We start from the raw sequence: 16,928 nt of genomic DNA on the forward strand, positions 1-16,928 counted from the left end.
CGTGACCCTAGTGCTTTAACTAACTACAGACCAAACTCCAAACTCCCCCTTATATCCAAAATTCTGGAAAAAGCGGTTCTAAAACAACTTCAGACATTCCTTGATACTAACGGTATCAATGAAAAATTTCATTCTGGCTTTAAACCTCGCCATAGCACTGAGACAGCATTACTTAGGGTTTTTAATGATCTTCCTTTAACTGTGGACATGGGCCATTCCGTGGTTTTAGTTTTACTAGATCTGACTGCTGCCTTTGACATGGTCGACCACAACATTCTCATTTCAAGACTGGAACAAGTCGTTGATCTTAAAAACATAGCTTTGTATTGGTTCAAATCTTATCTCTCAGAGAGGTTGTTTTCCGTAGCCATGGGGCAACACTCCTCGGCCTTCACTGTGGTGTGCCTCAAGGATCTGTGCTCGGCCCAGTTCTTTTTTCCTTATACATGCTGCCGTTGGGATTAATATTTAAAAAATATAACATTTCCTTTCACTTCTACGCCGATGACATACAAATTTATTTCCCTTGACATTGGATGTCTCTACTTCCCTGCAACCCCTATTTGACTGTCTAAATGAGGTCAAAACTTGGTTATCACGTAACTCTCTCACACTGAACGAGGATAAGACAGAAGTAATAATTCAATAATAATAATAATAATAACTGCTCAATAATAATAATAATTTTTGATAGTCACACCCCGCTGGAACAACTAACTGATGCCTTAGGGCCCCTTGCTAGCCATTTTTCACCCACTGTTAGAAACCTTGGTGTTTTTCTGGACAGCTCTTTTAAACTCGAGAAACAGATCTCCTCTGTGGTAAAAAAACAGTTTCTACCAGCTGCGTTAGATATCTAAAGCAAAGCCATACCTCCCTTTGAAGGACCTTGAAAAGCTCATTCACGCTCTTATCACTTCCAAATTAGACTACTGTAATTCTCTCTACTGGGGCCTCCCATCTTCCTCTATTCACCGGCTCCAGTTAGTTCAAAACGCAGCTGTGCGTCTCTTAACTGGTACTAGAAATTATGCCCACATCACACCAGTTTTAGCCAATCTACATTGGCCCGTTGATTATCATATCAATTTCAAAATTCTTTTGCTTGCCTTTAAAATTCGAAATAATTTGGCTACCAGCTATCTATGCGAACTCCTTCATTTGTATATCCCTAATAAGGCACTTAGATCTTCCAATCAAATGCTCCTGACACAACTGAGGTCTCGTCTGAAGTCCAGAGGTGATTGGGCCTTTGCTGTTGTAGCTCCCAGACTCTGGAATAACCTCCCGCCTTATATTCGTTCCTCCGAGTCCATCCAGTCTTTTAAATTGCGTCTTAAAACTTATTATTTTAGTCTGGCTTTTGATTAAAACTAGTATGTTATTTCGTGGCTAGTTTTTGTTTCAAACAATTGTCATATTGTTTCCTGCCCTCCTTTTAATTGTTTCTTTTTATTCTGTCTTATGCTATTGCTCTGACCGACTGTGAAGTACTTTGGTCAACTTTGTTGTATTTTTATGTGCTATAGTAATACATTTTGATTTGATTTGATTTGATTTGATTTGACTATACACAGTGCAGGTAGAACACCGCTTTTCCCGCCTGAGTCTCCTGACGGTTTGCCAGAATCTCTTCGAGGCAGTCCGAAAGTCTTTTTCCATGGCCTCTCCGAACTCCTCCCACACCCGGGTTTTTGCTTCAGCCACCGCCCGCGCTGCATTCTGCTTGGCCTGTCGGTATCTATCAGCTGCTTCCGGAGTCCCACAGGCTAACCATGCCCGGTAGGACCGCTTCTTCAGCTTGGTGATGACCACCGCGACAGGCACCAACTACCTTTCGGCCGCAGCTCAATGCACCTCGGCAATGGAGGTGCTGAACATGGTCCATTCGGACTCAATGTCCCCAGTCTCCCTCGGAATGCTGTTGAAGCTCTGCCAGAGGTGTGAGTTGAAGATCTCACGGACCGGGGCCTCTGCTAGGCATTCCCAGCACACCCTCACTGTACGTTTGGGCACGCCAGGTCTGTCCAGCATTCTCCCCCGCCACCTGATCCAACTACCACCAGGTGGTGATCAGTTGACAGCTCAGCCCCTCTCTTTACCCGAGTGTCCAAAACATATGGCCTCAGGTCTGGTGATATGATTACAAAATCGATCATCGGACTGTGGCCTAGAGTGTCCTGGTGCCATGTGCACTTATGGACACTCTTATGTTCGAACATGGTGTTCGTTATGGCCGAACTGTGATTTGCACAGAAGTCCAATAACAAAACACCACTCGGGTTCAGATCAGGGAGGCCGTTCCTCCCAATCACGCCCCTCCAGGTCTCGCTGTCATTGCCCACGTGAGCATTGAAGTTTCCCAGTAGGACAACAGAGTCCCCAGGAGGAGCACCCTCCAGTACCCCACCCAGGGACTCCAAGAAGGCTGGGTACTCTGAACCGCCACTCGGCGCATAAGCACAGACGACGGTCAGGACCCATTTCCTGATCCGAAGGCGAAGGGAACAAACTCTCTCGTCCACTGGGAGAAACCCCAACTTACCAGCAGCAAGCCGAGGGGATACCAAGATACGCACCCCAGCCCGCTGCCTCTCACCAGGGGCAACTCCAGACTGAGACAGAGTCCAGCCCCTCTCAAGGAGGCTGGTTCCAGAGCCCAAGCCATGCGTTGGGGTGAGACCGACTATATCTAGCCGGTACCTCTCAACCTCACGCACTAACTCAGGCTCCTTTCCCACCAGAGAGGTGACATTCCATGTCCCAATTGCCAGTCTTGGTAGCCGGGGATTGGTCCACCAGGACCTCCACATTGTACCCGACCCCTACGGTGCCCCCTGGTGGCCCTGCAGGAAGATGGGCCCATGTCCCTTTTTCGGGCTGTGACATGGACTAAGGCCCGGCCACCAGACGCTCCCCCTCGGGCACCCTCCCCGGGCCTGGCTCCAGGGCAGGGATCCAGTAACCCTATCCCAGGCAGGGTGAACTGTTCCCTCGATGGTCTTGTCGTAGGGGTCTATTTCATCTAATTCAAAAAAGGACATCAGTGTCACATCTTTGTATTAAGTACACAGTGGCATTCAGGATGTGGATAATATAGTCTGACACCATCTATACCAACAGATTGAAGCAGATTTATTTAAATGAACACAAAATGTCCCCATGAAGCTTGTAACTTATTTGCTTACCTAGATTTTCAGTAGTTCATAGAGTCTTCTTGTCACAGTCAAAATGCTAGATTTGAAGCCATGTAGAAAGTTGTGATTTTATTTCCCAAAAGCAGATTTGATTTAACAAAGGTGAGCCTGTTTATTCAGGCTGCTGACAAATTCAATCAAACAAAAAGTCCAAAAAGCAAGGCAAACCTAAATCCACAGGAACATACTGGGACAGATCACAGACATTGTCCCACCGACTTCTTACCATTCAGCTGACTCCTCAGGACTTGCCTGACTCTCTGCAGGTGCTTACTGGTTGCAGCTCTCCTAGTGGCCTCTTCATGGTTCAAATTTGTCTGTGGGATTCTTGTAGCTGTCCTCTAAGTCTGCAATGTTGCCTTCTGGTAGTGTGATCCCCTCGGTTGTAACTACCTATATTTATATATATAAACACCCTGAGGACCAGTCAGTGAAATACATCACAGTGGGGGGAAAGAAGGTACAGGTAAATACATTATGAGATAGTCAAGTGACTGAAAATGAAACCTGGCGTGAGAACCAAACACAGACACTGAGAGAAACAAAAACGAAACTTTAATACAAACTGGAATTAAGAACTTAAGACTGGAAAGTCTGAGCAAATGCACGAGGTTGGAAATGTAAATAAAAAGCAAACAGAAAAACAAACAGAAGATATTTAATAATAAGCAGTACCTGAAAGTCCAAAAGCACGACAAACTGGGTCAACAACACTGGACCATCCTGTTTTCAGGATCCAGCACTGTGAAGTTCCCAATTAAACCAGAAGGTCCACTTTAAAGTCACGAGATGCAATGTTTCTCCTGTTGTATGTTAAGCTGCCTACATCCTTCAAAAGGAAAGTGAGGCAGCCCATTTCACAAAATGCCAAGCATTTAATTTGAGTTCAGTTCTGGTATAATTTTGCTGTTGTACTGAAATATTTAGAGGACAAATGTCCCTACACATATTTGGCTTGTTAGTAAGGTTGAAGACACTTCTGGATCTTCATTAATTATGTTAAGAGGCATTAGAGTGTGAGCCTCCACTCTCATTCTCTCTCTTTGTCTGTCTTTCACAGGAGGAAGCTATAAAAAGATCGGATACTACGACAGCACTAAAGGCAATCTGTCCTGGTATGGGAATGACAAGTGGATAGGTGAGGAACATTCATCTTCCTATGCCCCTTTGTTTCTCTGTCTTGTACTACACCCTGCACCCTTGTTCCCCCAAATTCATTTTTCCTCCCTCTGTTGTTACCCTCTCCTCTTTACCATCTCACTCTCTGTGGTCAAAGATTGCTGTTCCCACATGCATACATTTTTTTAGGTTTTGTTTAGCATGTGGGAACAGCAACAATTTGCTAAATTTTAAAAGCTCACCAGATATCCAATTAAGTCACACCTAGATAACAACAGTTAAGCACTGTGATGGACCAGTGCTGTGCAGTGGCAGTTAGATTCTATTTATTAATTAAGCATGAAAACAAGTTTAATGCCATGACAGCGATACATTAAACAGAAGGTGGCTGCTAAAAGTCAAGGAATCTGGGTGGATCTGTGTTCTCTAATAAGTACACAGAGGATCTAAGACTGCATCCATTTCCGTTCTGCCTGCACGAACAACAAAACGCAGATCTCACAGTGGTTAATGCACTGAAAAACTGTGGAGAATGTTGCAAGTCTGTCAGGTGGGAAATAAAATAAGTGATGAATAGGCAGTAGTGAGAGGGGGTAGTTGGTACATATTGACCTTGAGTTGTTTGTAGTGTTTGCTTGGTTGTTCAATGCCTATAACAAGTCCTTTAAGAAGAGGCAGATTACTGCTCAAATGTTGAGGGTAACTTCAAAATATATATATATATATATATATATATATATATATATATATATATATATATATATATATATATAATTCTTATATATACAAAATATAAGAAGTACTGTAAATTGTAAAAAAAAAAGAAAAAAAGAAAAAATTGAGTTAACCTCCTAGGACCTGGCGTCCACATATGTGGACATCACATTTTGGGTTATTTAGACCAAAATACTCAATTTTGCACTACAAGGGCCTGATATCCACTTACGAGGACATTATACTGCCACTGTACTATGAAAATTCTAACAAATATCCTCATTTGTGGCTCTCATTTTTCTTAGAAACAAAAATCAGGTAAAAAAGAAAAACATTTGATAATTCTTTGTTTTTACATTCATCGGGCCCCAATTTGCCCAAATATCAAAGAGAAATTAAAAATGCATGCTCTGGAAGAGTTCAGGTCTTACGAGGTTAAACATTATTTAATAATTGAGGTTTATGTATCATATTTACTATATTTACCACCCTAATTCCCCACAATGCTTGCTTTTGGTGCAGTGCCACCAGAGGGCCTGATGATAATGAGCCTCCAATACTGATTTTCAGCCTTGTCCCTTTCACAAAGAGGATTCTCCAGATTGGTGAATTATTTTATTTTATTTTTTTGCTGTTTAATCATATTTTTATTTACTTTTTCCTTTATACAAAATAGTCTAAGGAGCTTGGAAAGAAAAGCGTCTGGACTTCTTTAAGTTGCTTGAAGACGTTTCACCTCTCATCCGAGAAGCTTCTTCAGTTCTAAGGTCAAATGGCCGAGAGTCCCAGATTTAAACCCAGTGGGAGTATCCCCCCAAAGAGGGACAAAGGACCCCCTGGTGATCCTCTATTCACATGAGCCAAGGTGTGAAAGCGGGTGTGGGACCTAATCAGCCAGGGTTTATACAAAATAGAAAAAACAAACCAGAAAAAAGACAAAATTCAACTACCACAACAACAGAGAAAAGAAAAAACAAAAAACAAACAAAAAACAAACAAACAAACAATCACAATAAGCAGTCTGAGACATGTAAACGGAAAACTAATACAGTATATATAATTCGGTCTACCAGTCATTTACACAATTGTCCTGACAAACTCAACCTCAACCCACCATTGGAGTGGGGCTGCCCCTCTCACTATGGTTTTCTTCAGATCATCAGGTAAGTAATCCAATAGCGGGTGCCATATATCGAAAAAAAATATCATCATTGCCACTTAATTTTGCACTCAGTCTTTCCATTGGTAAAACTCTAAAGATTTCTTTATACCACTGAGTTATTGTTGGTGGTTTTTCATTAATCCAATTGAAAAGAATAAATTTTCTTGCCAAAAACAGTAATTTACATAGTAGTATATATTTGTTTTTATCTGGAAATTTATTCGGAATTGGCAACCCCAATAGATACTGAGCTGGATCTTTTTGTATTCTGCTTTTAAATATACCTTTTAATTCTTTTGTTACACAGAGCCAGAATTTTGAGATTTTTGAGCAAGTCCAAAGACAGTGCAAGTAGGACCCCGCCGCAGATTTACATTTAATACATTGTGCAGACCTGCTCGGATCAATTTTATTCAGAAAAATAGGCGTTCTATACTGTCTATGTAAAATTTTATATTGTATTTCTTTAAATCTTTTACTAAGAAATAAAGAATGCACAGATTGTATGCACTCACTCCAGGCATGATCATCACAATGACACTGGAGGTCACCCTCCCAACTCCTAATCAGTTTTCCAATATTATGTTTGTTATATTCTTGTAGTGTATTGTAAAACTGTCTTATAGTACTATTATCTGCATTTAAGTGTAAAAAGAAATTTTCCATGGGTCCTAGTTGCATTGTATTGTGTAAAGTATCAAAACTTGAAGTAATTAGGTGACGAGCCTGTAAAAATGCAAAAAAAATCCATTTGATGTATTCCATATTTCTTTTGGACCTGCTCAAAAGACATACAAACATTCCCATCAAACAGATCACCCACCACTCGTATTCCTGCACCAAACCATCTCTGAAATACTGCACTTTTCATTCCCGGTGTAAAGTGCCGATTATTTATAAAAGGTGTTAGATAACTCAGTATAGGATTACTTTCAGTGTATTTATTCATATCACGCCATGTTTTTAAGTAAGTATCAATCATTACTTTGTTATGTTTTTTTAATATATTTACTCACTAGTTCGCTTAGAAGATTAAATGGCGTACATGTCCAGGCTTCAAGGAGATTATCTGTCTCTTCTAGATATGCGTGGATCCATTCATGTATAACTCTACTATGACATGACCAGTTATACAGCAAAATGTTAGGAAAGGCAAGACCCCCTTTATCTTTGGGCAGCTGTAATGTTTTCATACTTAATCTGGGTTTCTTACCCCTCCAAATAAACCTTGACAGATCTTTTTTTAATTTCTTTTACAATTTTTTTGGTAAGAGTTATTGGGAGCATTTGTAAGGGATATAAAAGCCGTGGCAACACATTCATTTTAATTAAATTTATTCTTCCCATCCAGGACACCGGGAGATCCATCCATCTAGAAAGATCTTTTTTGACGCTTTTATGAGCTATGTCTATGTTCTGTTTCAATATACTTCTTATATTAGGTGAAATGTGTATCCCCAAGTACTTAAATCCCAAACCCGACCAGGTAAATGGGATATTGCATGTCATAGGCAGATTTCCCAGTGGCATAGCAATAGTTTTATTCATATTAACCTTATACCCGGACAAATATCCAAAAGTTTCTATAATAGATAATACAGAGGGTATAGAATCCTGGGGATTGGTGACAAACAGCAGAACATCGTCTGCGTATAGTAAAATTTTAAATTCAAATCCTTGAATTTGGTATCCAGATATACTTTGATTATTTCTAATGGCCTCTGCCAGTGGTTCAATAACTAAAGCGAAAATTAATGGGGAAATCGGGTCCCCCTGTCTTGTTGATCTCTGTAAACAGAATTCTGATGATTTAATACCATTTACTAAAACACATGCTCTTGGGGTGACATATAACAGTCTGATCATGTCTATAAAGCCCCTGCCCAAGCCAAATTTCTCCATCACAGCGAACATATAAGTCCACTCAACGCAGTCAAAAGCTTTTTCCGCATCAAGTGATACAACAAGTCCTTGTGTTTTGGTTACATTGGAGTGTTCTTTAATATTCAGTAATTTTCTTATGTTTGTAATTGATTCTCTATTCTTGATAAAGCCCGTCTGATCTGCCTTAATAAGCTTAGGTATATAATTTTCTAGTCTGCTAGACAGTATTTTGGACAAGATTTTGCTGTCAACATTTATTAAACTAATTGGGCGATAGGAAGCACATTGATCAGCTGGTTTGTCCTTCTTATGGAATAACGATATGTTCGCAGAGTACAATGTATTGGGAAGGCTTCCCCTTTTAATAGAGTGCAGATACATATTTAAAAGGGGTATAGCTACTTGATCCTGGAAAACTTTATAGAAGTCTGGACCAAAACCATCTGGGCCAGGGGCTTTCCCTCGTTGAAGAGATTTAATTGCTGTCTGCACCTCTTCTTGTGTTATTTGTTCACCAAGATGAACTCGATCGCCTTCAGACAAAGTCGGTAAATTGAGTTTATGTAAAAAATTTTGGGTATCACTTAATGTAGCTGTATTTTCAGATATATATAATTGTTTATAGAAATTTTCCATTAATTTAACCAGTTTATTATTTTCATATTGATTCTGTCCTCTTTCATCTTTTAGTGATGTTATAGCATGAGATTCTAGTTTCCCAGCAGCCAAACGTGCCAATAACCGCCCTGGTTTATCTGCCAACTCAAACAGCCTATGCTTAGCATAGAATACGCTGGCCTCTGCTTTTTCAGTCAGAAATTGATTCAGAGCTGATCTGGTGGCTTCTGTTTTTTTCAGTACGTCAGGTGAAAAATGTATTTTGAGGGAGTGTTCTAGATCTGCTAATTTTTTTTCCAGGTCCATTTGATGTTTTAAAGATTCTTTCTTTTTCGCTATACTGTATGAAATTATAGCGCCACGAAGATATGCCTTCATTGTCTCCCAAAGGACAGAAGCATTTGTGTTTTCATTATCATTTGTCCGTAAAAAAAGATCGACTTGTTCTTTTATATAACTCCGAAACATAGAATTATTTAAAAGTGATGGGTTTAATCGCCAACTACGTAGAGTTGGGTGAGCTTCAGGAGGTGAGATATTTAAATGAACATCTGTATGATCAGAGAGTATACGTGTGCTAATATCACAAATACTAACTCTGTTAAGGACCTCCCTCGAGACAAGGAAATAATCAATACGGGAATAACTCTTATGTGGATTAGAATAAAAAGTATAATCTTTTTCACCTGGATGAAGAGTTCTCCAAACGTCTATCAGCTGCAAGTCAGAACACAATCCCTTGATAGCTTCTCGCTTTTTGGATACTAAATTGTTGGGTGGTGGATTTTGATCCATTTCTGGGTCTATGCTACAATTAAAATCTCCTGCCCGAACAGTAAATGTTGTCAAATTGACAGATATTTCTTTTATAAGTTCTGAGTAAAAATTTTCCAGATATACATTCGGAGCATAAATACAGCCTATCAGAACAGATTCCCCATATAAACGTCCTATTATAATAACAAATCTACCCTGATCATCTTTAATACACTTTGTAAGAACAAATGGGGTATTTTTCTGAATTAAAATTGCAACCCCTCTCTTACTTGATGAAAAGGAAGAAAAGTACACCTGCCCCACCCATTCTCTCTTTAATTTTAAGTGTTCCACATCTGAGAGGTGAGTTTCTTGCAGGAGTGCACTGTTAGTTTTCTCCTTCTTAAACCAGGTCAAAATTTTCTTACATTTAATAACATTGTTTATCCCTTTAACATTCAGGGAAACATACTTTAGATCACTCATTGCAGGATCAGTTTACTTAGATTATGTATTGTAATAGCGACAACAGAAGTATCAGCCTTGTAGTTTAACTTATAAAACAGATTATGCTCAGATCTGCTCAAACACCAACAAAATATAGACAAAAACAAAAATCTGGGTACTGAAAAATAATATTCCTGCAAAAAACATTTATATCGTCCCAAAAACAGGGTTAGGCCAGTCCCAGAAAATGTTCCTTGCTCCCGAAGATTGGGAGGAAACTTCACCCGTTGCGGGCGCACCTTGAAGAGAGATGATACACCTCGCATCCACGTATGCGCCTAGCAAACCCCCAACAAGACTTCCAATGTACCAATAGGTGTTGCCGCATTTCTTCTACTTCTTTTCTTCCCAGAGTATCATAATACAACATAGTCACTAAGAGTAATGGTCAACTGTTCGTCAGACCGCTCAAAACAAAGGACAGTTATTATTTTCTGGGTAGACCACATGATTACTCACGTAATGCTCCTATTGCTGATGCCACTTTCAATGCCTCTTCTGCAGAGTCAAAGGAAAATCTTCTGTTTTCGTATGTGAAACGCAGGGTTGCAGGAAACAGCATCCTAAATCGTATTCCTTTGGTAATCAGCATCTGGCAGACCTCGTTGAAGCTTCTCCTCTGCTGTCGCACATTTTGTGGAACATCCTGACGAATAGTTATCAGTGCTCCTTCAAAGAAAATCTGTTTGTTCTTGCCACTTAAGGCTAACACTTCCCTTTTATCGGTCGGGTAATGGAGTTTCATTACAACAGCTCTTGGGGAACCTGATGTTGGTTCCCCTAAGCTTCTGTGGCAGTGGTCCAGTCGGATCCTCCCGTTCTTCGTCTTCATATTAAGAAGAGAGGGAAGCCACTTTTCAAAATATGTAATAGCATTCGCCCCTTCCACGCCTTCCTTGACACCAAATATGCGGAGATTATCTCTTCTACTCTGAGCTTCTTGGTCATCTAGCCTGTTCGTAAACGTGCACATCTTACTTTCTACACGAGTCAGCTTGGCTTCCATGTCGGCAATTATATCCTCTGCCTTCGATATGCGTATCTCGGCTTCATCAAGGCGTCTTGTGTTGCCATCAAGGGTTGCCTGAATAGCATCAAGTTTATTGTTAATAACATCCATCTTCCCTTATATAATCGCACCAACCACGTCTGTTATTTTTGCAGTTAACATATCATAGTCGAAGGGAAAGCTTGGATTAGCTTCAACCATATTTCCGTCATTAGCTTCAAGGTTAGCCTCGGGGCTGACCTGACTTCGGAGTTGCAAATTAGACTTCGGAGGTCTCTTATCGGCGTTCTCTGTTTTATCTTTTTTATTTGGCATAATTTCCGTTAGTCAGTCACCTGTTTTGTGCGCAATGGCAACACAGTTTATAAGCAAAATATTAAAGTTCTCAAAAGTCTTATCGGGAGCTCACGAGCCTCTGATCCTCTCAGTGTGACATCATCCCAGAAGTTTGATTGGTGAATTTTAATATTATTTACTGTGGATGATGACATATTGATAGTCTTTAGAGTTTTACATTGTGGAGGATTATTCTGAAACTGTTCCACAATTTGTAGACACGTTTTTTGCAGTCTAGCTAACCTTTGTTTCTTCTGAAACACTGCCTTTGTAAGATGCTCTTTTATTACCCAATCATCTTACTGACCTGAACCCAATTAACCAAATTAGCTGCAGAATGTGCCTGATACTAAATTTATTTAGTAACACATAAAACCAAACATTTATCTGGAACTCGTTAAAGTTTTGTTTTTATAAGTGGTGAATATCTCTTCATATTGGAAAATAACAATAACAACAAAAAAGATTACCTACAGCACTGCGTACCACTAAAACTGACAGCTGAAATGGAGGTGACAGCACATGCCCAGTTATGTGCACTAACACCAAAGGGGGATGCAGTTTGCTATTGCCATACAAAAAGGAAGAGCATGCACATTGCATTCATGAAGGAGATGGAAGTTACTACCTACTTTCTTTGTCATCTCTTGAGATCGTTTTCTTCCAAACAAGGTGAATTATAATGGGGGCTAATTTGCTATCAGTCATGAATAATAAATGTGCTCAGTGTCGTTCTTAGCTCCTTAGGGTGTAAAGTGTAACTTTTAGACAACAAGGTCATCCAAGTGGCCTCTCTCTGGTATGACAAAGCTTCAAGGGAGGGCTTGTTGTATATGTTGTATTTTTGCAGTCATGCATATTCAAGTGAGTCGCCAGAAGCTTACAGCAAGTGGACTTGTTACGTAATTCAATCATGATGGGCAGTCACCCTAAGGGACATGTCTAGTTGCTCTCCTTCCCTTGCTGTCCGTCCTGCCCTTATAATTGGTTGGTGCCAAAGGTAGCTGTGGTGATGACATGACAGAATTAGGCCTCCTTACTGTGAGTTTGTTGTAGATTGGTTCTTACGTGTCTTTGTGTTCCAGCAATGGGTATTGTACAAGACATATAGGTTTTCCCCTTGTTCCTCATGTTTGTCTCTTTCTTCTGCAAATTCTTTCTTCATAATTCATCCTGATTCATTAGTTTCTTATCTATATGAATCTGTCTAACCTGTCATTTTTCTCTCTTCTCTCTCTCGCTTTTATTTTCAAGTGTTTGTTCATCTCCATACTTCCTCTTCATTCTTTCAGTCTCTTTGACAATCACTGGCTTTCTCACATAATGTAATTGTAACCGTTATGGAGCCAATTGTCATGGTAACATACTATCCTGATTCTACCATTAAGGGGCAGGGAGAGGTCTTAATGTGGGAGAACACATTTTCCCAAAGGACACTCAGTTATACACACACACACACACACACACACACACACACACACACACACACACACACACACAGGTAGATTATCTCCCTTCAGCAAACACACCCACTCACTTGCACAGTGCATAATCTTTATGAGTTATGATTCTGGCTCCCTACAGTTTAGTCTTTTTACTGCAGAATGTGTATTTACAAGGCATTGCACAGCAGGGTGAAAAATGCTTCCTAAAACATTAACACAAAAACAGAGCTAAAATGAAGCAGTGCTTACAATGTAAAATGCTAATGTGGCAGGCAGTTTCTTAAAGTGTATACTCACTGGACAGCCAAGTCTTTTTAACACACACACACACACACGCACACACACGCACACACAGTAGCCATATTTGAATACAGTGTCAGCGAGCGACATCTCCGTTTTGACTAATTGCATTTTACTTATGCAAATATCACCAAAGGTGGAAGAGAAAAGATATTATAGGCGCTGAAATGTCTGTTTTAACCAAAAGAAATATGAAAACAAAAAACGCAAAGGAAAGACACAACACCAGCAGCATCTTAATATAATATCATCCTCATCCTCCTCACCGCAAGCCTCATCTCATGAACTCAAGTCAAAACTCGAACACACAGAAACACATACACATACCTATTTATTCCTGATGATGTTGCAGTTATTTATTGTCACCAGAATAGACATGCTATGAGAGCTATCATTACACCAGCTAATGTTAGGATTTTGTGTCCTAAAAATCACACTTTGTTAACAGTTTGATTGCATTCTTACATCATATCAGGGTGTATTCACTAAGTCTTAAGAAGCAAGTAAGTTATTACCACTCAATTACCAAAGTAAAAACCACTTAATATGCAAGTAATATCATGGTAGCAACAGTGGTTACAGTTGAATAATATTACACCAAAATCTTTGTAATTGTATCCAATTACATAGATTTTGGTGTAGGGCCCAAAACTAGGGGTAATAATGTGGAAATACAGCTTGGTAATGTAGTGGTAATGGTAGGATAACAAGGGAGAAACAAGAACATAATGATGTGGAAAATTCTAAGTTATTACCACTCAATTAGCTCTTAGTTTTTAGTTTCTGTGTAACTACTATGCACTACTATAGGTGCAGGATCCAACTGGATACCAGCAATCCCCACCCCAGAAACAGGTATGTATGGGTGCAGGGACACACTGGGTCTCAGCCGTCCTCACCCTGGGAGCCAGGACAGGTGGAAGAACCTGCCAGACGCCAGCCACCCAAGAAACAGATGCAGAGGTGGACTTGGCTTTGGCTGGCCTCACCCTGGGAGCCGGGACAAGAGCAGTTGACTGCTGGACTCCAGTGGTCCCCACTCGAGGAACTGGTATGGGTACATCCAAAGGATGGGTCTAAGCCGCCCTGGGAGAAGGGCACAGAGACCGGCTGCACCCTAGCCACGGGGAACTGGAATAGGTGCAAGGGAAGCCTGGGTCTAAGCCGTCTTGACAGCAGGATCACGCAGAGGAGATGGCTTAGGGGAAGTCACAGGAGGAACATCAGTCACCATAGCTACAGGCTGGTAGACATGCACAGTTTCAACACCAACATACTGGGGGCCCAAAGTCTCATAACCAGCAGGCTGGGATGATGAATAGCCTCGTGAGGAGCAACAGTGACAGTCTGTGGAGGTGATGGAACAGTTTTTAAACACACTGGCTGTGATAAATAAACATTTTTTTATTGCCCAGCTTGAAGGCATATGTGGAAAGACCCGAGCCCACACACACAGTGTGCACGGAATGTCACTTTATTCCCTTTTGCCACACAGCAGTGTATTTCCACAGGTTCGGCACACATGCATGTCCCACTGCTGCTCTTCCCCAGCGTCAGGCACACGTCTGAAGCCTCCTTCCTCTCCACTCCAGCGTCACTAAAACAGTAGAGAGCTTGTCAGCGCATCACCACAACCTGTCCACTCACCTGCCTGGCACCGCCTCTTGAGCTCACTCTTCCACCTCTCCCCTGCAGCTGAACCAGGGACCACATCCTCGCCACAGTCCATAGTTCATAGTCCTTGTCTGTACTGGAAGAGAAGAACTAGCCAACTTAGGGACAGAAAACTGACACAAAAATGGTTCTTAAGTTAACCAGCTCAGAAACAAAGCTGACGCAGGCTCAGGCAGAAAAACTGTCTCTTGCTGAGGAGAAGATCGCTGACAATGAGAACCCCGTTTCCTCCTGGAAGAAGGAACTTGTGGAGCCGGTGCAGCAAGTGCTTCCAATGAGCAGTGTGGAATCATTGATCCAGACAAACTCAGCGGTGAAGTGACAATGCCTGGGGAAAGGTGGAGAATGCCCACTCACAGCTACAGTGATTGTGGTACAGGTGGGGCAGCAAATGGAGGACCATGATGTTTACAGGGACCCCCGAGAGCCAGGCGAGTTGTGCGGAAAATCGGTTCGTGCTCAGAGGTAACTGACGAGACACAGGAAGCAAAACTGAACATGATGCATGCAGTACTCTTGTCCTATTGCGACAAAACAGGGACTAGAGAAACACACACTGAGACTCAGACTGACTATATACAGAGAACAAGGTAGAGAGCAAGGGACACAAAACGAGCATGAGGGACACAGGGAGAGAGAACGGGACAGACACAGAAACACAGACACACGGACACAAAAATAGAGTAGGACAAACAGAACATGAAACGGAACAAAACTCAAAGAACTAAGAACTAGCACCAGGGCTCTCAAAACTGAACATAAGAATCACATAATTCCATAAAACATGAACAAGACCAAACAATGCAAAACACATAATACAAAATGCCCAAACAAACTCAAAACAATAGGTCAAAACTCAGGACTGTGACAATAACTACAATTAAAAATGTATATTTATATATCTCTCTGGAGGTCTCCACCGGGTTAGTGAACTTTTCAGTTGCTGATAAGTCTACCTACGTCTGACAATGTCAATAAATCTGTTCCCAGTAGCTTCCCTGGCTGCAGCTGATAGCAGGGGTACTCTGCTCCTGCCCTCTGCCTCTGAACCTTTTAAAGTCCTGAAAGCCAAAAAAAAAACCTTCATGCTAAATATTAGGTCCGAGTCAAACAAAACTTTCCAACAATGCTTTATCATTGCCAGTTGTCATTTTAAACCAGAGGCCTATTCTTGTGACTTGTAGCCATAGGCTGCAAACAGTCCTTATTTGATGTTGTTATATTTTTGAATAACATTCTACTATACTAACTAGTAACATGTGAAAAAACTATTCTGTTTTGGAGGGGTTGTCTTACCTTTCCACTATATCTGTTGTTACTGTGATTTGGACCAAATCAGGTGAATTGGATTCACAATGGTTTATGCTTCCTAACTGGATAGACTAATACCCCTGAAGTTTAAATCATGGTATTATACTGTGATGATCAAATGTTCCCTTAATTTTCTTGGCAAACAGACATTCTGTTGAATTTCAGTCGCTCTAACTTGTCTACATGACACATATTGACAAAACATATTAGTGTGCATTTATCAGAATTTCTCATTATGCTCATTTGACTGGACATTATGCATGGCATTGAACAGACCTTGCATTTCGTCATACCAATGTTGCTTTGCAAATCTGGGAAATGACTCATGAACAACGTGGAAATCAGTTAATAAAAAAAATAATCCAGACGTTTAGTCCAGAGCTTCATCTCTGTACCTATTAGTGCTGGTTGCAATGTGAATGGTAAATGAACCTTGCCAATGGGGCCACATATTATGTGACTGTGTGTGACTCACTACTAACATTAATGGCTCTTGGAGGATGGGCATTGCTAGACACTAAACTGACAGGAGACCAAACACTGGCATGCATTTAGCGTTTCTGCTCTGCTAATTAGTTTCCCCTTGATGCCTCTTGCTCATGTCCTTTGTTGCCTAAAGTGTTCTTATCCTTCATGTTTTGTGTGTCTGTTAGGCTCTGGACCTCCTGCAGACCAGACAGTGGTCATTGAAGAGTTTCGCTACCTGTCTCAGAAGCTCTTTGTGTCTGTGTCTGTCTTTGCTGGGTTGGGAATCCTTCTGGGAATTGTCTGCCTCACTTTCAATATTTACAACAGCAACGTCAGGTACAAAAACTCAACTCTACTTTCACTTTGTACTAATTATATAAACAATAGAGCAAATACATTTTTTGTTATGCAAGAGGCGAGATACTACC

At 40.8% G+C, this 16,928-nt stretch overlaps 1 protein-coding gene across 3 annotated transcripts in view; it reads left to right on the top strand.

Annotated features, from left to right (window-relative positions):
* Positions 1–16,928, top strand: part of gabbr1b (gamma-aminobutyric acid (GABA) B receptor, 1b) — a 113,272-nt gene that overhangs the window by 42,364 nt on the left and 53,980 nt on the right. For all 3 annotated transcript variants that reach the window (XR_010573712.1, XM_065471385.1, XM_065471386.1), the window contains exons 9-10: positions 4,258–4,335; positions 16,686–16,836. Coding sequence is in view for 2 of the 3 variants with exons in the window: in XM_065471385.1 (XP_065327457.1) it covers positions 4,258–4,335; positions 16,686–16,836 (229 nt within the window). In the remaining variant the exon portion in view is untranslated. The remainder of the gene's footprint in view (positions 1–4,257; positions 4,336–16,685; positions 16,837–16,928) is intronic.

This window comes from Pelmatolapia mariae, linkage group LG22 (assembly GCF_036321145.2).
Source record: "Pelmatolapia mariae isolate MD_Pm_ZW linkage group LG22, Pm_UMD_F_2, whole genome shotgun sequence".
Taxonomy (NCBI): Eukaryota; Metazoa; Chordata; class Actinopteri; order Cichliformes; family Cichlidae; genus Pelmatolapia; species Pelmatolapia mariae.